This window comes from Moschus berezovskii, chromosome 12, assembly GCF_049115385.1.
Source record: "Moschus berezovskii isolate FMDL1 chromosome 12, NW_MosBer_1.0, whole genome shotgun sequence".
Taxonomy (NCBI): Eukaryota; Metazoa; Chordata; class Mammalia; order Artiodactyla; family Moschidae; genus Moschus; species Moschus berezovskii.
Genome location: NC_142471.1, coordinates 70660045 through 70685618, shown reverse-complemented (window position 1 = coordinate 70685618; position 25574 = coordinate 70660045). Strand labels below are relative to the sequence as shown.

The 25574-nt window shown below is 53.6% G+C and overlaps 1 protein-coding gene across 9 annotated transcripts; it reads left to right on the top strand.

The window, feature by feature from the left end:
• The first annotated feature begins 208 nt into the window (after positions 1 to 208).
• Positions 209 to 24967, top strand: ITPRIP (inositol 1,4,5-trisphosphate receptor interacting protein). Of its 9 annotated transcripts, none has more exons than XM_055424702.2 (3): positions 209 to 534; positions 5665 to 5852; positions 21130 to 24967. In XM_055424702.2, exon 3 carries the CDS (start codon positions 21143 to 21145, stop codon positions 22811 to 22813), a length of 1671 nt encoding a protein of 556 aa, XP_055280677.2. In that variant the 5' UTR covers positions 209 to 534; positions 5665 to 5852; positions 21130 to 21142; the 3' UTR covers positions 22814 to 24967. The 9 variants fall into 9 exon arrangements, with proteins under 9 accessions (XP_055280677.2, XP_055280676.2, XP_088698443.1 ...); XM_088842317.1 differs by lacking the exon at positions 209 to 534 and adding an exon at positions 555 to 1030 and having other exon boundaries at positions 3337 to 5852; XM_088842316.1 differs by lacking the exon at positions 209 to 534 and adding an exon at positions 555 to 1030 and having other exon boundaries at positions 1952 to 5852.
• Positions 24968 to 25574: the final 607 nt, after the last annotated feature.

The following is a 25574-nucleotide window of genomic DNA, read 5'->3' as shown; positions in this document are numbered from 1 at the left end:
GCGGAAAACCCTGTGTAGGCGTGCAGACTTAACTCCTTCCTTTCCGCCCGCCCCGACAGACTTTTAAGGGCGTCCTCTCCTGACTCCCTGTCCATTCGCTCGTTTAAATCCAGCAGCCAGATTCCGTCTTGCCCGATCACCCTCCAGTTCTGCTGGCCCCTATGGAGTTTCTGGGGTGGCCGATGGGCAGATCTCTGCGGCGGACCCTGGGTCAGCCGCCCCCTAACTCTCACGGTCCACCTTAAGGAGCCTCGGCGGCAGGGAGGAGAGGCGGGTGTTTTGTTCTTATAAGGAGGAAAAGTTTCTTTGACATCTAGGAAATGAGTAACTCTGAAGTCCTCTAGAGCCCGGCGGACGGGGGCCAGAAGGCGGGAGGCGGCCGAGGTATCGCCGCCCCGGTCCCTCTAATTGTCGGGCGGGACGCTCAGCCGCAGCCGCGGCCAGACAGCGGATTCCGGGGCCCCCGGGACCCGCGAGCGCAGCCGGGACTCGCGCGATCCCTCCCGCCTCCGGGAGCGGGAACCGAAGCCGAAGGTAAGTGCCGGGCCCGCGGGCGCGAGGCTCTGCGTCCTCCCGGAGCATCTGGTGCGCTGGAAGGGAGAAGAGGGACCAGGCGGAGCTGCGCCGGAGACGGAGGCGGATTGGAGCGGCGCGCCCGCTCGGCCCCCCGGGTTGGCACTGCCTTGGGGGGCGCGGGGGCGGCGCCCGAGCACAGGCGGGCGGGGAGCTGTCCGCTCCCTCTTCGCGCCGTGCGGGGTCCTGCATCCCAGCCTCTCCTCTCCGGCGTCTCCCCGGCCGCGGAGACCCCAGTGAGCGCTGCGTCGCCGCCCCGCGCGGCGGCAGCCCCTCCTCCCGGCTCACCGGACCGCGATGCCGGAAGCGGGACCACGCTGTTGTTTCTACCGCCCCGAAGATCCGTTACTTTGGACCGTGTGAGCAGAGCTCTGGAGCTGAAAGAGTAGTCGAGTCGCACTGCTTCTTAGCCAGCTCCCTGGCATCCTTCCTTCCCCCTCCTGGAAGGAGAGAGTAGGTATGAAGTCTTTGTTTTCTAGGTTTAACGTAGTGAAGCCATGAGGTTGCTGGAGGCGGGATAAAGCCCCCGCCGCTTCCTCTTTCTGGGCTATTAGCGGAGGAGCCCCCACGCCGTGCAGAACTTTCTTGTGGGGCTGCTGCTAGTCTCCACCTGACCTCTAGTAGCATCCCAGACCCTTTCCCAGAGTTTCCAACTTCCTGGCTGCGATTTGGAGGAACTTGGATGCCCTAGAACTGGGCTTCCCATCCAAAACACTCCTTTTCTTTAAAAACAAAAGTGCTGTGTCCCAGGAAGGGCTAGTATTTTACTGAACCCCTCAGGGACCACACTTTGCCTTTTGCTCCTCTGAAAGCTGTTTAAGAACCACCCCTCCTTACACTCCCCATCTCCCCAAAACTAGAAGAGTACCAGGTACTGGTGGAGCCTGGACCCTGTCCTTTTGAATCTAAATCAGTTCAGAGTCCTATTTTGGTGGGGAGGTTCTTCTTTTGGATTTGACCCAGGCTTATTCCCTTTCATAAACTAGTTCTGCTGCTGAGTGGCTGCCAGGTAAAGCAAACCTGTGCAGGGTGCAGTCCCAGGTCCAAGCTAGCCTTGCAAAAAGACCTGGTGCACAGGTAGAATTGCTGCCATTCACCTCTCCTTTATAGCTGTGCTTTTGAGTCCTCTCTGCAGCTTGCATGCCTTAAGTGGCTTTCATTGTTTGCTAATTCCCTGTGTGCTGCTGCTGCTGCTCCAGGCCATCCTGCCCTCATATTTTCCACTTGTGGGTAACCATAAAGTGGTTAGGCTGACTCTCCAATGGAAAGAGTTTTGTGCAAGTGCCATCCTCCAGCTCGGTAATTTTCAAAGATGCAGCAGTTTCAAGCTCCAACTTTCGGGTGGCAAGGATCTGAACTTTTAACCTCATGCCATCAGCCCAGAAGTTGTCACCAAGAACGCCTCCCAGCTCCTGCAGCACGCACGAGAGGAACAAAGATGAGGGTGTGTGCGTGAACTTTTTATCTGAGGGCAAAAAGTGAAGGAACTTCTGGGAGAGGCTTCTAGCAGAATTACCCACCTGAGAAGGTATCGTCTGGGAGGAACCTGGTCTTGTGTTTTTTTCTTTCTTAGACCCCCCCCTGGGATCAATAAAGGGGAAAAAATGGAGGATTCTCTCTGGAGGAGAAAGTGTATCTCTGGCTGGAGGGCTGGAGTGCACAGCCCTGTTCTCACTTGTCTGCAGAGGAGAGGATGGAATGCTACGAGAGTTGGGAAAGTGTTTCTTGTCAGGGAGAAGGGAATGTCTGGCAGTATTTCCTCCAGAGATGAGAAACCTAGGGGAAGGTGGCTCTGGCCTTCAAGAATCTCCAACATTGTCACTCAAAGAAGGAGGAGACTTGCTTTGTCTGGCCTCAGAGATTCACAGGGTGGGAGAAGCATGAGATGGATTTTACTTACTCAGAAATAAGGAGGAACTTGATGACAACTGGAGCGCCTCAGTAGTTAAGGCGCTGCCATCACTGTCAGGAGACAGGTGGCCATCAACAATTATGAAGGAGATGGTCCCTCCAGAGTCCAAGACTCTGTGGCTCCATGTTTGGGGTGCAGAGTCCCCTCAATTGGAGGGCAGCCCTGGGGGGCCCTTGGGGAAAGCTTTACCCCACAAGCCTGCTAAGGGATGGGTAAGTGCTCCAGATGTGCTGGACAACTGAGGAGCAGGACCTTACTTGTGGCTGGGACTAATCTTGTCTTGCTGCGGAAAGGGATATAGCCGGGAGAGTGCCAAGAGCTGACAATAATAACCTCCAAGCCTGCTGCTAGCATGTTCCATCATCTGCATGAATTAGAATAAGGTGCTTTCTCTTAACAAGAAGATGGCACCTTGGTATCATTTAGAAAACAGGGGCCTCATCTGGGTGGACAGAGCCAAGGCACATAGCTGTGCAAGCTGGCATGTGAGCTTGATTCGTCATTACCACTCTCCCAGCCAGGTGTTCTTGAGCAGTATACCCCCCATACAACCGTACTCAGCAGCCTGATAACCAATTATTGAGGACTTAACATTTGCCAGGCTTTTTTTTTTTCCCCAAAAATCACTTTGTCTGTATTAACTGATTTAATCTTCTCAGTAGCCCGGTGACATAGATATTGGTATCCCCATTCTATAGCTGAGGAAACTAAGTCACAGAGAGGTATAGTGTTCAGAAGCCTGGAAGTCGCTGAGCATTCACAGAGCAAGAAGCAGGTGAAGTTTCAAAAGCTAGTTTGGTTGGGGCCCCTCATGAGAAACAGATTAGAGCGATTTCTCTTTTCTTTGTCAGAGGAAGGAAACCCACTATCAGCTCCGATGGAGGAAGATGGAAAACTTACCTGGCAGCTGAAAGAAAGGAAAGAGAGAGGCAGGGCTGGCCCAAGCCTCGGATGTCTTTCCTTTTTAATCACTGGGCAGTGTGACATCTCACATCCAGTCTGGGGCCTGTCCTGAGGGTGATGAGTAAGTGCTGCCTGGGTGTGGTGCAAAGGAAAGGGGCCATGCAGGGTCCCTGACCTGGGCAGAGAATGCCTGAGAGAATGGACAATGGAAGAAGTATCTGAACACGCTATCCTGACACTTGCAAGCTCTACAGCCCCTATCCCAGTCCAGTGCTGTTTGTCTGCAAACGCCCTTCCCAAACTCATCCAGAAAGACTTTCCAAAACTGCATGTCGCAGCTCTGTATATATGGTCACTTATTTTTCACCCTATACATTACAGCACTTAATTAGTTGGAACGGAGCATTTTACTATCGGCTGTCTATAGACAGTATTTTAAACAAAATAGACTTCTCAGCTAATTGGAAATTCATCATGGCCTTGGAAAGGGTCGACTGGTGCCTAGCCAATTTCCCACATCATGTAACCTGTCCCAGAATCTGGCTCTTAGCTGCACACATTCAGAAACCCTGTCTCCACAATTTTCAGAACAGTTTGGACTTGAGCTACTGAGTCATCTACAGAGAACTCTTGTACACTACAAAGTGTACAAATAAAATTGCCTGCATATTAATTTGCAAGAAGACTTTGTAACCATTGTAGAGCCAGTGATACTGGCTTCTTGAGTCCTGGACAAGCCACATGCTGCTGCTAAGTCGCTTCAGTCGTGTCCGACTCTGTGCGACCCCATAGACGGCAGCCCACTAGGCTCTGCTGTCCCTGGGATTCTCCAGGCAAGAACACTGGACTGGGTTGCCATTTCCTTCTCCAGTGCAAGAAAGTGAAAAGTGAAAGTGAAGTTCCTCAGTCATGTCTGACTCTTAGCGACCTCATGGACTGCAGCCTACCAGGCTCCTCCGTCCATGGGATTTTCTAGGCAAGAGTACTGGAGTGGCTTGCCATTGCCTTCTCTGGGACAAGCCACATGGGAAACAAAATCAGAAGGCAGCTTGTGCTTGGCAAAGCTGGGTTCAGGTCAGGGGAGGCAGAGGGCAGGGTCAGCAGTGGTCCAATAGCATGGACTCTGTTCGCTTCTGTGGCCCCATCACCAATGGAAAGATGTCTGCCAGGTAGATCAGCAGTCCTATATGTTATGTGTATCTCCTTAGCCAATCCCTCAAGGGCAGTGTTTGCCAGTAGGATGTCCCCCTGCCCTCATGCATCATTTAGCATTTTTTATTTTATTTACTTATTTCATTTAGTGCTTTCTAAGCAGTAGCTCCCAGCTACATTAAGTTGTATTTGCATAAGTTAAATAACTACTGTAAAATTTCTGGGTTGTAGGTTCAGGCCACAGGGGTAAATGCAAACCAAGGAGATGGTCAGGTGGCCTGGATGGGTCAACAAGAAGTCAAGTATAGAGCAAAGAAACATGGTCCTTAGTCAACACAGATACTCAGCAAACTGGAAGGGCCAGGACTGACCACTGACTACAGCCCCAGTGAGAGCATGAGGGTGACACAGTCCTAAGCCCTTGCCTTGGCTGGCTGAACCACCTGCCTGCCCAGCTGGCCTCTTTGGATTTAAAGCTTTCTCTCTGGTCTCAGTCCAGGCCCCCTCATGGCTCTTCTTTAGAAAGCCACAGCCTCCAGGTGCCCCAGAGCCAAGGAGGTATGACTCACATCGCCTTTGACTTAGGGCGGGCTTGGGTTGAGTCCTGGCTCCAGAGCTCAGGAGTTGGGCAAGTGCTTTGACTGTTCCAAGCCTCAGCTCTGTCATTAGTAAAATGTGGACAACCCCTCACAGGGCCTGCTTATAAGCCACTGTGATGGTGCCTGGTGCAGACCAGGCTCTGGCTGGTACGAGCCCTGAAAGACAGTGGAGATCAATGGAGGATCAGCATTCTCTGCCAGATTGGGACCTCACTTCCCCACTGCTTCCTCCTCTTAGCTCTGGGTAAAGGGCAAGGCCACAGGGACCCAGACGCTCCCAGATGGTGAAAAGGAGATTGGTGCCCTGGTGTGGGGTTCATTCAGAGCTGAAGGTAAAGCTACCCATCCAGACCTTTCCGCCAACACTCGAAGAAGGAAAACCAGGTTTGAGGCATGGCCTGAACAGGCACCCGGAGGGGAGAGAGGGTGAGGTTTTTCTGGGACAGCAAGAGGATCGTTTGGTTGTACCCACGAAGTGTACAGGGTCCACCTGGGCAGTTTGGAACCTGGGACATCTTCCTGTAGGAAGCTCAAGCCCCTTCATCCGATGGCCCACCCGTGACATCAGCAGAATGGAAGCACCTCACCAGTGACATCACTGTTGCCCAAGGCAACAGACACCTCCACCTTAAGTTATAATGGGAGGAGCAAGAACCACCCAACTGTAAGACACACGTTGAAGGGAAGGAGCGCTCAAAGTGCTACATCCACAGGTGTGTTCCTCGGGATGGGCTCGGGGAAGAGGGCAAGGATGCAAATCCGAGGTCTGGGCTATGAGCCTTTTGGTAGAGGGTCTTTGGGCCTTGGGTTTGCTCCAGGCCCGAAGTACTGACAGCTGCCTTCTTGTTTGGGTCTCTGAGCTGCAACTCAGAACAAGAAGGATGCCTCCTGAGGGGCTTCTTGTGGCTTCCATGGCTCTGAGCCTCCCTTCTACAACCTGAATCAGTCCACAAAGGGAGTAGGGGAAGAGCAGACAGGAGTAGTGATGGGGAGGTCAGGAAAGGGGCTTTCCCTTCTTCTTCACCTCCTCCCCCTAAAGGAAAGTAAGAGACATGGCCTCCTTCCTGGGGAGGCTGACCTAAGAGAGAACCTTCATTCACTGATGGACCAAGTATGCTCTTACTGTTTACCTACAAAGTGCTCAACACTGTGCTGGGGCTCCAGTAGCCTCATGGGGCCTTGTGATCAGATGCACACAGAGGAAGATTGTGCAGAAATCCACTGCCCCAGGGGTGGCTACCAACTGGAAATAGAAACAAGGTCTCTGAGTCTGCCTCTCACCCAGCTCTGGCATGCCCCGTGGAATTCAAGTGGGTTACGTGAGACCTGTGAAATCCTTTCCTCCCCAGCAGTTTATGTAGGAATCTGAGGGTGTCTGAGATATACCGGAGATTTGGTGAGTGGTGTTAGCGAGGACAGCCGTGGGTGTCCGTGGTGTCCTGCCTAAGGACAGAATCTGACAAAGTCTGAGTGTCAGTGGTGAGAGGACAGCAGGCAGACCGCCCACCCCAGGTCCTCTCTTGCTCTGTGATATTGACACACAGGACTCAGTTTCTCTGTCTGTTTAATGGGGACAGTAACAACCAGAAGCAGATAATATTCTGTGCACTTGAGATCCTCTGATAGAACTCCTAAGAAAAAAATTCAAAGCCCACTGTGTTTAACAGACTCAATTCCAGGTGAATAGCACAACAGGACCCTTGCTGTGCCCAGGAGAAGGGGCTCCCCTTTGTAGCTCTCCTGGGCTTCCTCCTTCCAGGTCACTTCCCTGCAGTGCGGATGCTGGAGGGTCTCCTACCCCTGACTCAAACCACAGGGAGGGCGTTGTCCTCATAATTGCCCAGCCGGTTGATTCAAAACCACGTGCTCATAACAAACAGTTCTCCTGAGAGTTTGTTTCAATAGCCTTCTTAGTAGCAGTCTGGGGACCCGCCTGGAGTTCCTGAAAAGGTCCTTTGTTTGCTGACTTTGTTTCAGAGGAGGTAGGCCTGCCTGGGCTGGAGGGGAAGAGAGCGGGGTTGCCTGGGCTCCACCCTTGTGTGCCTCCTCTGAATGCCCCCATGCATCCATGCCTCTTCCTCCTAATGCTTCACCCCTAAACGCACTGCCCAGGGTCTCAAGAGACCTCACTCCTCTTTCCCCATGCACTGCAGAGGCGGCTTCCCCATCCTTTGAACTGAAAAGCCATCTCAGATATCCAGGGTCACATACCCAGAATCATAGCTTCATTAAGTCTGACTCCTTGCATCATGCCCACATTTCACCTAAATTGTCACCTGTTTTTCCAATGGAGAGAAGAGCCTGGTGGGTTACAGTCCATGGGTTGCAAAGAGTCAGACAGGACTGAGCACATTGAGCAAGAGAGTTTCCCTAAATGGTACAGGGAAGGAAAGCCCACAGGTGTATGTCTGATGTTTCACAGATCACTGAGCAGCACGGTATCACAGAAGGACCAGGGGCTTGAAAGTTGAGCAGTCCTGGGTTCAAATCCCAGCTCTGTGATGTTGGTGTGGGTGGCCACCCCTCTCTGTGCCTCCTTTTGAGGTTTATTGTGAGGATGATATAGCAAAGTATTTTGCATCCTGCTTGAATCTCAATAAATGGAGCACCTCGGTTGCTGTTTACTAAGCCCTCCCTTGGGTGTCAGGGCCCTGCAGCTTGTCTGGTGTCCTCCAGAAAGACCAAGCTGCTTGTCACTCTACCGAGGATTGCTCTCCTGCTTCTTCCCTTGCCTGATTTGCATCTCACCCTGTCATCCCTCATTTGTCTTCCTTTTCTCCAAGGCTCTCAAGCGAGGAGGTGGGTGTCAAAGGGAGAGGTAGCTGAGGGTCAGATAGCTTGTGTCAGAGTTCATTCCTGAGACGTCATTGTGGTCAGTGGTGGTGGTTAGCCAGCCTGCAGTTAGCAGAAGGCTGTACAGACCTAAAGTGGCTGTGGTCTGTCCCTAGGGGTGTGCTCACATTTCCCAAGGCACTGACCACTGTTAGGGCTTTACTTTGCTTTTCAGATGGCAAGGTGCCTCCCAGGAGAAAAAAAAAGAACTTAGAATTTACTTTATCCAGGATGCCCCACTTCACTCCCATTTCAAATTCCTCCTCCAGGGAATACAGGCAGTGAGTTTCTCTTCCTAGTCCTGACCTCATTCATTCAGCAAGCATCCATGCAGCACCTTTAATGCCAGGTATCAGAGACCAGCACTGGTTCCTTCTAGGTGCTCAGAAATGGTGGAGGAGCTCTCATTGTTGCTGCCAGATGGGCAGGGCAGGGAGTTGTGAACTTCCCAGGTGCCAAACTTCCTGCTCTCCCTTGGTGGCAGCCCCTGGGGCCTTTAGAAGAAAACAGGAAGTAAAGGTGACAACTTTCCCCTGTCCCCGGGCTTCTGGGGTTGCTGCAGGAATGTAGGCCATCTCACCTCTGCCCAGAGGAGTCCCTAAGATGCACCCAGCAGGATTTAACAAATCAAAACGGAGACCTGGCCTCCTCACCAATACCAGTGCCAATAACAATGTCCTTTACGGAGCACGACCATGTGACTGCCATGCCATGAAGTAGGTGCTATTGTTATAGCAAGTGGGAGCGCCAGGATTCAAATCCCGGCCTCTGATTCCAGAGTCTGGCCCTTCCTTCTCTAGGAAGCCTCTACAAAGTGTTAAGCCCTTCTGAGCTGAAGAGCTTTGGGCTGTTTCTTTCTGGGTGGCCTTGGGGCGGCAGGATGTCCAGTGAGCTTGGCAGTATCAGTGGCGGTCTGCAGCGCATCCCAGCCTGCCCCGTGTGTACCTGACATTGGCTCTGGGACACCTACTGTGTGCCAGGTGTAGCCTCGGGTGGAAGCTAGGACAGCGTGGGCATCCTCACAACAGCGTCATCGCTCTAACCCTGTGGCTGGAAAACCGTGTGGTTGTCCATGGTGGTTTTGTATAACTCACAGGGAGGGTGACTGTGTTCCTCGGTGATTCTGGGGGTCGTTTTTCTCACAGTTCCTAGGTCCCCCTGGAGGAGGAGGACTGGTTTGCTCTGACTGGTGTGGTCCTGGTGAGGGAGGTCCCTGCAGCGGAGAGCCCGGCCAAGAGGCCAACCGCAGCTCTTATATTTTTTACAGCTGGGTTAGCCTCCTTCTTGCCTTTGAGTCTCTTGCTGTTCTCCTTTATTAAGATGAAAGGGGTCTTTAGATCTTTACAGTGTGAGTGTGTGTGTGTGTGTGTAGGAGGCCCAGAGTGCTTCCTTTCCTCCCCACCTCTCTCCCCGTCTCCCAGCCCAGCTGGGGCCCAGACACTGTGTCAGTTACGCCCAAGCCTCAGGGGACCAGGGTGGGAACACAGCCTGGGATTTCACTGTGGTGGGCGCCAGTACCCCTCTAAGCCTGAACGGAGTAAGAGGCAGTGGGGAGAGGGAAGAAGCAGGGAGTGGGGGAACTGGCTGTTCTGTGGCCACAGAAAAGCCCCTGGGGCCCATCTCTTGTGCCCAGAGAGGCCCCGGGTGACTCCCTGAGCTGGGCTCTTTGTTCCAACCCAGGGAAGGTGGCTGCTGGGCACTGACAATCTACTTAATCCCTCCATCCCCTGCTCAGCTCGGAGAGGGGGCAGTGGGTGGGTGGGAGGGCCCTCCCGTCCCTTCCCTTTGTTGTCCTTTGTATTTACTCTCAGCTTCCTGCTCCACCCCCTTGAGTCCCTCCCCTAAGCCTGTGTGTTTGCTGTGGTCTGAAGACTGCTTCCCACCCCCTGCTGCAGACTGCCCTCCGTGTCCCAAAAGCAGGGTTTGCCCTGAGCGTTTGCTGCTGTGCTTGGAGGCCTGGGATGTAGAAAACACAGGGTGCAGGGAGAGACAGCAGACAGTCTGGGGAGCCCTGGTGTGGCCACCCTGAAGTGAGTGTTCATGTTCCCTCCGGGCAGCTGTTCTTGGGAGTGAGATGGGACCCAGGGGCAGAGGAGGCTTCCCAGAAACACCAGTTTAAGCCAAGCCAATGTCTAAAGACTGCTTCGCTGTGGGACACGGTTAGTACTGCACTTCTGTTGTTAAAACGCACCATGTAACTTCATGTCTAGAAACCTGGTGTGGGAATTGGGTTTCAAGGGAAGCCCTTGGGTACACACCCGCTGTAGGAAATGCATGGAGGGTGTTTATAGAAACCTTTAGAAAGCAAATGTCTCTCTATGCAGGGTGTAAGCCGGTGGTCCCCAGGGTTGCCATGTCCTTGGCACAGTGAGCGGGTGGCCCTGCATATGGTCTCTGCCAGGTGCTCTGCAGAATGTCAAGGCACACAGGCCCACCTTGACCCCAGAGGAGCCCAACCACAGAAGGCAGGGGGATACGACCAGAGCTCAGGCCTACAGCTCCTTGTGATGAAGCAGCAGCCTGGGTCGACTGGGGAGACGGCAAGGTCCAGAACCGCAAGTCTGGCACAGGCCTCTGGCTCCTCTGCTCACTTCCTACTTGTGTGACCTTGAGCAATTGCTTAACCTCTCGTTGCCTTGGGCTCCTGCCTGAGAAATGGGGTGGCTGCACAGGCAGAAAAACCAAGAACAAAGCCTTGAGGAGCAGGTCTTTGTTGGGTCCCTACTTGGGTCACATTTCTGAAGACACCATCTATGCTAGTGCCAGATGCCCGCCTGCACTTAGAGGTTTAGTAAATAGGCTGTCTCTTTCCCTTGTTCGTCTGTCCCCTTCAAGAAAAGGATTTGTCTCGAGTTGGGGGAAGAGATGATCCAGAAGACTTTGGGAAGTGGTTTCTGAAATGGGCTGACTGTGATAAATGTATGATGGGGTTAGGTGTGGACGTTGTAGGAAATGGTGGGGAAGTAAGTCTAGGAGGTGTTCAGAGGACAGTAGATAATTTGAAGTGGCCCTGGCAGGAGGGAAGGGAACAAAGGGGGTCCCCTGACTGAACTAGATCTCAGACCTGTGTCTCATGGACACAGGATCTCCCTGAAGTGGGGCAGGGAGATCTCCAGGGCCAGGGCTACCTGAGGGGGCTGGGAATTAGGGGAGAGCTCAGAGGAGCTGATTCCCAAGGGGTACACCCAGCCAGGAGGGAGAGCCCAATAGTGTGGCCTCCGACACTTGGAATCCCAGGGGATGGCTGGTTTGCTGCTGGTGACCAGAAATGGGAAGATGGGTGGCCAAGCCGGGATGTGCTGAGACTGCATTGGTCACCTAAGGGCTGTTGTAACTGAAGATCACAAACATGGTGGCTTGAAACAACAGGATTCTGCTTTCTCATAGCTGTGGAGGCCAAAAGTCTGAAATCAAGGTACTCCAAGGACCATGCTCCCTCCAAATGCCCTAAGGAAGAATCCTTTCTTGCTTCTTCCAGCTTCCCATAGCTCCAGACCTTCCTGGGCTATGGAGCATCACTCCAACCTCTGCCTCCATCTTCCATCATCTCCTTTTTGTCTGTTTTCTCCTTTCCTGTCTCTTTAGAAGGACAGTTGTCTTTGCATCCAGGGTGATCGAGAAGTATCTCAAGATGCTTAATTAAATTACACGTGTAAAGACCCTTTGTGCAAACACAGCCCCATTCACAGGGTCTGGGTGTGAGCACATGGACTTGGCCTGTTGAGGTCTGCCATTCAGCAGCAGTAACTTGTATTCCAGGAGCCTTGGGGAGGATGAATGAGAGAGGAGGGTGTGGGCCCCAACTCAGGGCTGCCAGGGGAACCCTTCCTTGTCTCTGTGACCGCAGGCTTTCTTGTTATCCCTTAGCCTCTGAGACCCCAGGCCTTAGTCTGTCTGTCTGTCTCTCCATCCCAAGAATTTTACTGTGATATTCCATGATGCCCTGTGGTTCAGGGCCTCGGTGGTGGGGAAGTCAGGCAACATGGCTGGACAGAAGGATGCCCTGTCCTTCTTGGGAGACTGATGGCTTCCCTGCCTTGTCCATCCCTTGCCGGCCAAAGGACGTACATGGGATGCGGTGGAGAAGCGGGAACAGGAGGGATGTGGGCTGTCCCATCCACCTGGGCAGAGTCCAGGCCACTGTCCTTGCTGCACCTGGGCTGACCGGCTGCTTGACCCCAGTCCAGAGGATGAGCTTGGCATCCTGGTGGCATTGTGGAAGCGCCTCCCTCTTCTGAGAGTGGGCCTGGTGGAAACTCCACATTCTGGAGGATGTGAGTGGGCTCCCTCAAGGAGTCTGACCAGTATGGCCACGTGCGGCCACAGCAGAGCTCCCATCAGTGGAAAGGCTGCTCCCTTCAGTGTACAGTTCCCACGGGCCCATCGGTAGGGAGTCCAGCTTCCTGGGCGTGGGTATGGGGGCTCTGCTCTCTCCCTTGTTCTGCCCTGCTCCCCCACCCCGACCAGGGCCAGGGCCAGTCTTGACCCCTGGCATTTCCCTGGGTTAGGAAGGGGTGGTGAGGGTGCAGCTCTCGGTCCCGGGAACCACGGGCCTTGGACTATAATCTGAGTGCTGCTCAGTGCCTGCCCATTAGACCACATGGTCACTCTCTTTCCTTCTCGTCCCTGGAGAAGCCGTGGGGAAGGCACATGCAAGCCCCAGGCACTGGCTGGTTAGGATTAACTGAGGGTAGCTGCTGGGGCCAACTGGAAGACCCTGGAATGGGGTCAGCACTGGACTTGGAGTGAAAAGTTGAGTGGGGGTGAGTGGTATGGGGAGGTATTTCAGGGAGTCCCGGATGCAAAGGCTCTAGCTAGCAGGTGGCGGCGTGGCTGAGGGGAAAAGTGAGGAGAGTCCCGGGGTCATGGGCAGCCTTGAGTGGAATGCTGGGTGGGGAGTGGGGGGCGGCAGTGGGCAGGGAGAGGAGGCATGTGAGGGGCAGCAGACTGGGTGGCCCTCTGATACAGTTTATTTGGCTCACATGGATTTCAAAGAATTTTTGAAAGAGTGGACAGCAGAGTAGAATTGAGATGTTGGTCAAATGCAGATTTCTGACTTCTCTTGGGGGAGACAGAAAAGATCGTGCCATTTTGGGTACATAGAACATGCAGTATGGGGGCTTCCCCAGAGAAGGCCTGAGTGGCCTAGTTGTCCATCACCTGCACTGAGCTGTTTACAGTGGGGAAGTGTCCCCTCCCCACTCCATTCCCGCATCACCACCACTCCTGCCCCCAGGAAGGCAAAAAAAAGAGATAAAGGAAGGAGCCCAGTGGCCACAAAAGTGGCAGGCTGCAGACAAGAAGGAGGTCCTGCCCACCAGTGGGAGAAGTTAAAGGTGATGCAGTGGAAGGTGGGGTTGCTGCAAAAACCCTGAAAAGAGGAAGCCCTGGGGGCCCCAAACTGCACCCTTTCTACCCACTTTCTCAACTGATTTTGGTCCTCTTCCTTCCTCTTTCCTTGCCCGCCCCTCCCCTCTCTGCCCAGGCCTCAGGCCAGCCAGCACCCAGTTCCCACCCTAGAGCCGTTCACTGCTTACGGGGTGCAGGTGAAGAGACCCCGGCCTGAAATACACTGGTGGAGGCTGTCTGCGTTGCCTGGGTGGGACCTCTCTCCTCTCCAGCAGGGGAGTCCCATCCTGAGAGGCAGCAGCCAATGCCTGCAGCGCTGCCCTTATGGCACTGTCTGTGCTGAGTCTGTCTGTCCCCTGGCCCAGAGTCAGGCAGCGAGGAAGGAATGTGTGGAGACCCATCACTCACACAGAGGGCCATTCCTCCCAAGTAGGTGATAAGCCAACTCCCACTGACACGGTGGGCGCCTGCAGGTGTCCAGCCCAATGTGTGGTGCCTGGAGGAGGTAGGGGTGGGGATGGAGACGATGTTCAGCTTCGAGCCCTTGCTGGCACTGCAGGTAGAAAGGCAAGGACACAGCGTAAACCCATAGAGTAAAGAGCAGGGATGTGGCCTGACCCACGGGGTTTGGGAAAGGGCAGACTCCCCAGGGAAGGGACCCCTGAGCCAGCCCTGAATGGTGGGTGCTATTGAACAGCAGGGAAGCTGGTCAGACACTAGCATGGGACGTGGCCTCTGCCAAGAGAGAAGAGTGGAATCGGGCATGAAACAGACAGACTGTACATCACCAGGGCTCAGACAGCCTGCTCCAGGGGCCCAAACTCACACTCTGCAATCCACCTCTCTTTGCTTATAGTCCTGTTTTTCCAAGGCCTAGGAAGCTTGGGGTCAGCCAACCTGATGATTTTGGTGGTCGCCACTGGCAGGGAAGCCAGGGAAGTGTCACCAGGCGGGGGAGGTTTCCTGTCAGCCCCTGGGGGGATGGAAGGAGTAAAGCAGAGAGAGGAAGGCAGGCTTCATCACAGACTGCAGTCCAGGAAATCTTAGAGGCCGCCCAGTGAAGCTCCCTGACCACCAGTCTCTTCACAAGATAGGGATGCGGTCACCTGTCTGGTGTTCTGAAAATTAAATGACAAAACACACGGGGAGTAATTAGCTTCCTGTTAGCTGTTAATGAAAACATCACCTTTCACTAATCCTCTTCTGCCTGTGAGGGTCCACAGTCCGCCTGGACCACTTCCACCTGGACCACTTCCACCTTCACCCACTCTCCCAGCCAAGTGTGTCTCCTCATTATGCCTCAGTTTCCCCATCTGTAAAATGGGGCTTAGATGAGTCCCACTCTAAATTCTGACTTTCTTAAATTTGTGGATTTATTTCCCCCTAACAACATGTATCTCATTGGCCAGGACTGTGAAACTCCAGCACAAGGCCAGGGACACAGGAGGGGTTCAGCCCAAACTTTGGACCGTTTGGGTCTCCTTTTAGCCACTTCTTTCTTGGGAGGCCCAGAACCTAAGCAACAAGAAAGGGCCTCCAGTAACCCCACAGGACCTGGGCTGTCAGTGCATTCCCCTGCCATCAGCCCACCTCCCTATTCCATTTTGTAATGACACATAGGTTCTCCTTTCAGCTCTGAAGATGATGCCAGGGCCTGAGCTACATTTGCCATGGTAATTAGCAGAGCCAATTGCATCTGAGAGGCTAGGCATGGGACAAACCCTTGGCGAGTGCCAGGATCTGGGCTGCAGGGACACTGTGGCGTCCCACCCTCCTCCTCCCTAGAAGCCTGCCTGGCTTGGGAAGGGGTGGATCTCAGACTGGAGTGGGCATTAGAGCCACCTAGAGGTGCTGGCCCCACCCCTGGAATTTCTGATCAGTAGGTCTGGAGCTGCACCTGAAAATGTGCTTTTCTAACACATCTCCAAGTGATGTTAGGGATGCTGAGCCACAACCCTGTTGGAACCACTGTCCCGGGGAGGCAGAGGGCCTGGGCTGCTGGGCTGCTAAGAAAGGTACCCCCACTGCTGAGGCCACAGTCAGCCAGCCCCAGGTGAGAGCGGGTGGGTAACAGAGCCAGGCGGGTGACGTTATAGGGCTGGACACAGGCTCCTGCTGTTCTCGATTTGATGTTGGAATTCTGCCTGGAAGGAAAGGGGCGTGGTGGATATGGAACCAGGTGATGTGCGCAGAGGAGATTTACAGATAAAGAAGTTCCCACAAAGAACAGCAATGAAACTCCCTCTGCAATGTTGTAGCCTATTGTTCATCTGTCTGCCTCTTGCATGGATTGTAGGGTTTTCACTACTGAGGATCATGCCATCCTCATCTTTGTGGGCCCTGTATCACCCAGCGTGTTCCTTGCACACTATTAAGTGTGGGAAGATCCCCTGGAGGAGGGCATGGCACCATACTCCAGTATTCCTGCCTGGAGAATTCCAACACTTTTACTTCACTAGGATGTGCTGGGCACTGCTCACAGCAACCCCTGTAACCTTCTAAGTGGTGGGTATTGCCCCTGTTTCACAGGTGGGTTAACCAAAGCCCAAGATAAGAAGTAATTTTCTAGCCACACAACTAGAAAAGGCACAGCTAGGCTGAGAAAGCCTGCTCTGACTTCCTCTACCAAAGCCCAAGTTGCTTCCACTGTGTTATGTTTGTGCATGAGCGCTAAGTTGCTTCAGTCATGTCCGACTCTTTGCGACCCTATGGACTGCAGCCCTCCAGGCTCCTCTGTCCATGGAATTCTCCAGGCTCCTCTGTCCATGGAATTCTCCAGGCAAGAGTACCAGAGAGGGTTACCATGCCCTCCTCCAGGGGATCTTCTTGACCCAGGAATCGAACCCGGGTCTCCTGCATTTCAGGCAGATTCTTTACCATCTGAGCCACCAGGGAAGCCGCAGATCCTAGTGAGGGCTTGATAAAATGAAGTGTATCACTATTTTTTTTTGGCCGTGTGGCATGCAGAATCTTAGTTCCCTGACCAGGGATGGAACCTTTGCCCCTGCATTGAGAGTGCAGAGTCTGAACCACTAGATTGCTAGAGAAGTCCCACTATTAACCAACCCTTAGTGGCATTTATTGGGTTAGGCTGTGGCGGGGGTGCCTTGGGGGCCTGGGGGATGTGTAAGTGAGGGACCCACAGAAGGAAGGGGAGGTCTTAGATTTCACCCCCAGGCTCTGGGGCTTCCAGCCAGGCTCAGAGTAAGGGTTTGAGTAGACCATTAGTCCGGGCTGACCACACGCAGAGCTCCGCCCCAGCCCCTACTGCCCCGGTGACCCTGGACATTTGCCAGGCTAAGTTTAGCTGTGACCTGCATGGGCTGCCACGCTCTGTGGGCAGGGGCGGGGGTGGAGAGGAACTCAGCAGGTTTCCTGCCTACTTCCTGGCAAGCAGACCCACAAAAGTCCTCCAAGTGACCCAGGTTTATATTCAAAACTGAACCAGCTGGATGTCTCAGACTACATGTATGGGGCAGCCTTGCAGAGGTAAGAGATTTGGGCCAAGGCAGAGGTGGAAAGGGACACTTTGGTGAGGTGTGTCTGTGTGTGTCTCCACGGTTTTGTGAGAGGCTCTAGCTGCTGTCCTGCCCCTGTGGTCTCCAAAAGTCCCAACATCCAGATTCTCTCCCTCATTCTTCTGACCCCCGAGGACCCTGGGGCAGAGTTCTTGTGACTTGGCTTGGGGAGGGGAAGTAATGGAGGCTTCTAACCCAGCCCCACCTAGCACACACTCAGCAGCTCCGCCCTGTTCCCCATCACTTAGGCGCCGCAGGCAAAGCCAGCCTGCACAAAGGGTATCAGGAGCGAGACAACAGCTGGGATCCCATCCCATCCCCAGGAGGGCGGAGGTGGTTTAAACTAGAAGTGAGTCAGAGGGAACTCCACCTGCAGGAGGATCCAAGGCTTGCAAGGCTTCACCACCCACCCATCCACCCCCGCCACCCTGTTACTGGGGGGCAGGGTGGATGGAGTGGTTTACCGAAGAACAGCAGGCTTAGGGGATCATTTTGTGCTTTCAGAGCACTTTTGAGCTTGTGTTCCTCCACACCCCTGGGACTTGGGTGCTTGACAGGTGAGATAATAAGCCCATAGAGGCCAAGGGGGAAGGAGCTAGTGTTGTAATGTGCTTACCCCATGCTGGGCACTGTGCTCAGCACCTGAGTTGGATGGTCTTGCTTAACCTCCCCTCGCTATGAAGGAGGGCCTGCTGTTGGCTCCATCTCACAGGTAAAGCAGTGGAGCCCTAGAGAAGCCGAGTGACTCACCCACGACCCCTCGGCAAGGGACAGAGTCATGGTTCAAACCTGGGCCTGTCTCTACAGCCCAGGGTCCTTTGTGATTCCTGCTCCTTTTGAGTCTTGTTCATAACCTTACTATTGCTAGTGTTCCTATGGCTGCCTGCATCCCCTGTAGGGGCGTTTTTTTGGCCCACTGCATCTGCAGACTCCTGCAGGCAGGTTCATCTATTACTCCCACCCCATCACAGCTAACCTTTTATATGAAAATTTGCTCAGGGGCAAGCATTTTGGACTTCCCTAGTAGCTCAGATGTTAAACATCCGCCTTCAAATCAGGAGACCTGGGTTCGATCCCTGGGTTGGGAAGATCCCCTGGAGAAGGAAATGGCAACCCACTCCTATATCCTTGCCTGGAAAATTCCATGGACAGAGGAGCCTGGTGGGCTGTAGTCCATGGGGTCGCAAAGAGTTGGACACAACTGAGCGACTAACACACAAGCATTTTGCTGAGTGCTTTCTGTGCATTATTTCCTTTACAACAGTAGGTATTATTATTCCCATTTTACAGATGAAAAGACTGAGATTCTGAAAAGTTGAATGGTTTGTCCAAGGTCACATATCTAGTAGTGTAAGTGATGGTGCTAACCCAGTCTGTCCCCTCCAGAGTCCATCCTCTTAGCCTCTCATCACAGTGTTGATTGCTCTAGTTGATTTGGAGTTTTGAAACTTGCCTGCCCTAGTTTAGCACATCATCTTGCAGCAGGCATGAGGACATACACAGGGAGCCCTTTGGAAGCTGTTGGATAGAGAAGAGGAGGATCTCCCAGTTATAGAACTTAGTGATGGCAACCCACTCTCCAGCTGGTGGCGTCCTACCCTGGAAGCTGACCTCAAGAATCAGGTGTTGCCAAAGACTTTGGCTGTGACTTGTCAGGGCCTGCTTGTGCCCAAATGTGGCTGTCTGTAGTACAGGCCCTTTAGGGCCTCAGAACGCCCAAATTATCTCCTGACTGACTGCTGCCTGGTGTTCTACTATTGTGTAGGTTGTATGTGTTAGTCGCCTGGTCGTGTCTCACTCTTTGCAACCCCATGGACTGTAGCCGGCCAAGCTCCTCTGTCCACGGGATTTCCCAGGCAAGAATACTGGAGTGGGTTGTCATTTCTATACTAGTACTCCACACATTTATCCTAAAGTTCTGATCCATGTTTATCAGCCAGCCCTACAGTTTTATCCTGGACCACCCTGGTCAAATTTTCCACTGATGTTTCTCTAATGTAGAAACCAGGGCTGGCCTGTTCATGCAATTATCCAGCACACTGTTCCTTGTCTTGGGGCAGAGAAACTGGCTGGTTGCCCCCTGCACTTTTTCCTCACCCTCCCTCCCTCCCAGCCCAACTTCCTCCACTTTCTCCTGTCCTCCATTGACTTCTCAAGTGGAAATGCCTAAGTGTCTCAAAGTTCACCTCTTAGGCCTGAATGTAACTACACTGAATTCTGCTGCTGCTGGACCTCCCCACCCCCAGCACTTTTGGCTCCTGCTAATGAGGAGGGGTCACCTCTGAGCAGCAGGTTTTGCCCAAGTGTGAAAACTCAGGCTATCTACATCCTGGCACTGCCAGGTAGAACCTGCAGAGGTGTTGTTGTTGTTCAGTCACCCAGTTGTGTCCAACTCTTTGCAACCCCATGGACTGTAGTATGCCAGGCGTCCCTGTCCCTCACCATCTCCTGGAGTTTGCCCAAGTTCATATTCATTGCACTGGTGATACCATCCCAAGGTATTCTTAACCTAGTGATAGATACCTGCTTCTTGGTACCATTAGGGCAAGAACCAGAACATGTAGCTTTCAGGGTGCAAATTCAAGGTCAGGGAATGGGGCTCCTATCAGGTCTGTTGGCATGCATTGGGGCAGAGGTGGGGGCTCTTGGTTCTCCAGCAATGACCTCCTTTGTCCATTTGCTTTCCTAGCTGAGGTCCCCAACGGGAAGTGGGTGGGGCAAATGCAGAAAAGGCCAATTGTTACTTCCCAAGATTCCAGCCTGGGAAAAGAGGGTATAATATAAGGGTTACGATGTGAGACAGTCCTTCGAAGACTTTAATGTGGATGGTGTTAAAATGCAGATTCTGGTTCCGTGGGTCTGGGGTGGGGCCAAGGTTCTGCATTTCTAACAAACTCCCAGGGGATGTTACAGCTGCACAGTCTGAATAGCAAGTATTATAAGGGGTTAGTCCTTACCCCAAAGTCACTTGAGACCTAAAAATCCTGGAGGAATGGCACGTCTCCTTTCACAATTAAGAAGTCAGGTTAGAAGTTCGGATGACTAGTGAGAGGAAAGTCAATGACTCAGTCACTCTGGTTGGTCCCTAGATTGTCCGGGGAAAGATCCAGGATCAGCCAGGAGAACAGTGTCTGAATTTGGGGTGGGAGAGGTTTTCATTGAGGGTAGATAAGGGTTCAAGACTGTTTCAGCTACTGCTCAGTAAACATGCTGTGTGCCGTGCTGTGCAGGTAGTTTGCATAAACAGTGAATTCATTAATGTGATGACCTTCTGGGTGCTCTGGCTCTCCTATTGTACAGTAAGGAAAGTGGGGCTCAGAGGGGTGAGTTAACATTCCAAAGGTCACACAGCTAATTCAGTGAGTGACAGGACTGGCTTTGGAACCCAGCCCTTCTTTTCTTAACCACTAGGCTACCTACCTAGTGGTTCCTAGGCAGGTTCCTAGGTATTCCTACTACCGAGGAATCAGCCATTCACTGAGGGAGAAGAAAGGATGTCTTATACAGGATTATTTTGGTTTCAAGTGTTAGAAAAGAAACTGACTTAAACAGAAAGAGAATATATTGAGAATTCCCTGGTTGCCTAGTGATTAGGGTTCTGGACTTTCACTGTCAGACCCAGTTTCAATTCCTATTGATCTCAGGGAACTGAGATCCTGCAAGCCATGCAGTGCAGCCAGAATAAAAAAGGAATGTATTGACTTATATTACTACAAAGTCCAGAGGTAATGGCTTCAGGCACAGATGGGTCCATGTTGGCATCTCTCTCTGGCAGATCTCCCTTTGAGGTAGCTAGAGAGCCAATAACAGGTGTAATCCCTCAGGGTTTCCTGAGCAACCCTAGGCAACAGGGTGTCTTTCTCCCCATTGGTCCCAACAAATCCTACCTCTGTCTCCCACTGGCCAGAGCAAGTCATAAACTCATCCGGAAACAACCACTGCCAGAGTGAGGAGGAGTATGAAGTAGTCTTGGGCCGGGGTTATCTCCTCACCCCTTGACTGGGGGTGGGTTCATCCGCACCCAAATCGTGAGGACTAGGAGTAGAAAAGATTCGGTTCCCAGGGGAAGTGGGTGCTGCTCCCAGAAAGAGGACTGTTTGGGCAGACAGAAACAGGTCCACCACAGTGGTGGTTTAGCCAGGATGCTGGGGTGGGATTTCAGGGTTCTTGTTCCCAACAAAGCTGGGCTGTGGGTTGGGTGGGGCAGAGGTCAGTGGGAGGGAACGACAGGGAGTGCGCGGTGTTGAGGAAAGCTCAGTGTGACCATCCGTGTCTCTCGCTCTGTTCCCAGGAAAGCTGCCGCCATGGCCCTGGGGCTTTTCCGGGTGTGCCTCGTGGTGGTGACGGCCATCATCAACCACCCGCTGCTGTTCCCGCGAGAGAACGCCACGGTCCCCGAGAACGAGGAGGAGATCATCCGTCAGATGCAGGCGCACCAGGAGAAGCTGCGGCTGGAGCAGCTGCGCCTGGAGGAGGAGATGGCGCGGCTGGCGGCCGACAAGGAGGCCGAGAAGGAAGCCCTGGAGCGGGAGGCGGAGGAGGGCCAGCAGCAGCATGAGAGCCGCACCGCCTGGGACCTGTGGAGCACTCTCTGCATGATCCTCTTCCTGGTGATCGAGGTGTGGCGGCAAGACCACCAGGACGCGCCCTCGCCCGAGTGCCTGGGCTCGGATGAGGACGAGCTGCCCGACCTGGAGGGCGCCCCGCTCCGGGGCCTCACCCTGCCCAACAGGGCCACGCTCGACCACTTCTACGAGCGCTGCATCCGGGGCGCCACAGCTGACGCCGCCCGCACCCGGGAGTTTGTGGAAGGCTTCGTGGATGACTTGTTGGAAGCCCTGAGGAGCCTGTGCAGCCGGGACTCGGACATGGAGGTGGAGGACTTCATCGGCGTGGACAGCATGTACGAGAACTGGCAGGTGAACAAGCCTCTGCTGTGCGACCTCTTCGTACCCTTCATGCCCCCGGAGCCCTACCACTTCCACCCGGAGCTCTGGTGCTCCAGCCGCTCCGTGCCTTTGGATCGCCAGGGCTATGGCCAGATCAAGGTGGTCCGGGCCGACGAGGACACGCTGGGCTGTATCTGTGGCAAGACCAAGCTTGGAGAAGACATGCTGTGTCTCCTCCACGGCAGGAACAACGTGGTGCGCCGCGGCAGCAAGGCGGCAGACCCGCTGTGCGCCCCCAACTCCCCATACCTGGACACCATGCGCGTCATGAAGTGGTTCCAGACCGCCCTCACCAGAGCCTGGCACCGCATCGCGCACAAGTACGAGTTCGACCTGGCCTTTGGCCAGCTGGACACCCCGGGGTCCCTCAAGATCAGGTTCCGCTCGGGGAAGTTTATGCCCTTCAACCTGATTCCCGTGATCCAGTGTGACGACTCCGACCTGTACTTCGTCTCCCACCTTGCCCGGGAGCCCGGCGGGGGGACCCGGGCATCCAGCACCGATTGGCTTCTGTCCTTCGCTGTCTACGAGCGCCACTTCCTCAGGGTAACCTCGAAGGCGCTGCCCGAGGGCGCCTGCCACCTCAGCTGCTTGCAGATCGCCTCCTTCCTGCTCTCCAAGCAGAGCCGCCTGACCGGCCCCAGCGGGTTGGGCAACTACCACCTGAAGACCGCCCTTCTGCACCTCTTGCTCGCCCGGCGGCCCGCCGACTGGAAGGCCGAACAGCTCGACGCTCGTCTCCACGAGCTGCTCTGCTTCCTGGAGAAGAGCTTACTGGAGAAGAAGCTCCAGCACTTTTTCATCGGCAACGGCAAGGTGCCAGAAGCCATGGGGCTCCCTGAGGCCGTGCGCAGGGCGGAGCCTCTCAACCTCTTCCGGCCCTTCGTCCTACAGCGAAGTCTCTACCGGAAGACAGTGGACTCCTTCTATGAGATGCTCAAGAATGCCCCAGCGCTCATTAGCGAGTACTCCCTCCATATCCCCTCAGACCATGCCAGCTTGCCCCCGAAAACTGTCGTCTTGTAGAGCATCCATGACCCAGAGGGCCAGGACACAGGGCATCCTGTGCGTTCACACCCCTGGGGGCATCTGCAGGCCCTGTCCTGGGAAGACGGCAGGCTTTTTAGGGTGCCATGGCTCAGCCTGCCGGGAAAGCTAGACCCTGTAGCACAGAGGAATTGCAATTCCAAGCCAAAGCTGGTTTGCTTTCATGCCGTTGGGACTTGCCAGTTGAAGCTATTGTCTGGGTTTAGGGACTGATCCTTTGCAGCTGACTTTTGGATCACTACCAATGACAAAGATGATTGAACTCTATGGATTCTGAGTTATGGGACAATGCAACAGCGCAAACAGCGATTTGGGTGTGATTCTTTTTATATCCCCGGTTCAGTCTTTACTTGAATATCAACAAAGGATCTACAGGAATGCTAACAGGAACCTGAGTTAAGACCCCGCACCCTGATTTTCCAGTAACCCTTGGCCGCAGGCATCTGCAGCCAAACAGTGGGCATCAATATGAGTATTTGCAGCATTCCACCCATAGCCCGCACTATAGGGATCCCCACTGTGGCTGCCATTTTTATACTGGGTGGAGAAAAGACTTGGGGAGATTCACAGCCCAAGTGGCTGACGTCTCTGTTGTACAGAAGTGGGTACCTGGCGGAGAGAAGTTGAAGTTGGCTGTTGTTTCAGCTCCACATCTCACTCAGGGTGCACCCATTTCTCTCTGCCCCTTCCCCTTGGATGCTGCGTTTTGAACCCTGTAGGGGCCACATACCATGTGGGTACAAGCTCAGTGGCTTCTCACCCTCATTTGTCTCCACCGCTGGTCTCTCCAGCCACCAGTATGTTGGGAGGTGGAGGCACTGAAGGTGGAAGATGAGAGAAAAGGGCACTCACAGGGTGACTGGGGCGAAGGACAGAGCCTGGTACCTGGGGTGCTGGGGTCTGGCCTGAAGTCTGGCCTTCAGAGAAGATGCCCAGTTCAGAGAAGATCTTAGAGATGAGGGATGCCATAGCCCTGGGTTTCCCTCCAAGTTCCATTCTTAGAGCAAAGGGTGCCTGGAAGCAAGATCCGTTGTGGAAACCCAGCTCTACGTGCAGACCCCCACATTCCCTTGGTTGTTCATTCCAGTGGGGTTCCCTCACTGCACAGAACCCCCCTTTCTGGATGGGCTTTGCTGGCCACACAGAAGACCAGCACCCGAAGAGCCTGACAGAGGCTTGACTGACTGGGACACACGAAGACAGACCATAGGCAAAGCCCACGGGCCTCAGAGAGGGCACCTTGGCACTACTGGGCTGCGGTCCCTGGGCAGGCTCTAGAGCCTGTGGTCAGAGTTGGCCTCCGTCTCTAGGCCTGGCTCAGGGGGGCCTGAAGCCGCTCCCTCCTCCGTTTGTGGCTTCACTAGCCCTCTGGGAGCTCCTCTCTTGGCATCGCTTCAGTCACCATACAGAGGGCCAAGCAGGAAGCAAGGATGAGTGCTCCGTCCCCAGCACTCTCCCTCCAGGGCTGAGACTGCCCATACCTCCCAGACTCATGCCTGATTCCTTGAGGGTGTCAGGCTTACCATGAATGAAGAAAAGATCCTGTCTCTGCCCCAGGAGTGCGCTCACCTAGCCTTGGAAATTTCCAGAAGATGGACAGTTTGCCTGACAGGGTTAATTCGCAGTGGTTGGCTCAGCTGTGATGAGGCATTACAGACTGTAGGAAGCTGTAAGAAGCTTTCCATGTGAGCTGGGGTTAGACTGAACAGCGCCTGGGGCTTGCCCCTCCCCAGGCCCACATGGTCTCCAGCAATAACCCTAAGCACCCATTCTGTGGGGATTCATTTCCAGAGTTGGGGTGAATTTCCTTATTTATTGTCACCCATGCCTTTATTTTCCGATCTTCATCCTCATCTGATGTACTTTGAAGAGACCCCAGTGACCAAGAACCAGTCTCCTTAAGCCAAGATCAAGCCTCAGTCTCCCCCAGCTTCCCCTTTGCTTCCAGGAGAAAATTCACCAAAAAATTACCTTCTGGCCTCTTCGTTTATACAGAGACAACAACTCAGTGGGGAAATGGGGATCTTTTATGCACCAAAGCTGCTTCTGAAGCAGGAAGCAGCGGGACTCTTGGTGTTTCATGCTGCCTTATTTATATTAAAGGAAGAATTAAATTCTTGCAAGGAGTAGAAACTGGTCACAGTGTTTGTTTTTAACTTCAGGAAATCTGTGAGCTTCCCAGGGCAGAGCTGGGGAGAGGGTGGATTTCCTATTGACAAGAGGAAGCTTTCACTCCCTTTTTTCTTCTTATGTTTTTCGAAAACTTTTAAAAATTGCAAAATAGAGTATTTCTGGCCCATCTCTGAGGCAGCCTGCAGAGTTTCAGAAAGGGCCTTTGAAAGCCAGCTATAGGGTGGATTTTAGCACAAAACCTTGTTTCACACAGCTGATTGTGTGTAGAGAGTGTGGGGGCCTGGGAGTAACATGAAGCTTTTGGCTTGAAGAAAACAGATTGCCTTATAAACAAAAGCGTTCTAGGCCTGTAGGGCACTTAGGCCTTTTCACTAAGGACAACTTTTCTCCAAGGAATCTCTTTTCTTCCCAAGGATGCTAGACTTTACCCAGTGTCTGCTCACTTGCTGTGCCAAATGCCCAGGACTTTTTCTGTGCATCTTGGCAAGTGAAATGAGTAGGGCCGGCCTGAAGCCACAAGGTTGGTTAGGTTGAAGGAGGACCCCTCCTCCCTCCTCAAAACCCCAGCCCCTCTCTCTACCTTGTCAAAGCACAGCTTAAGTTGAGA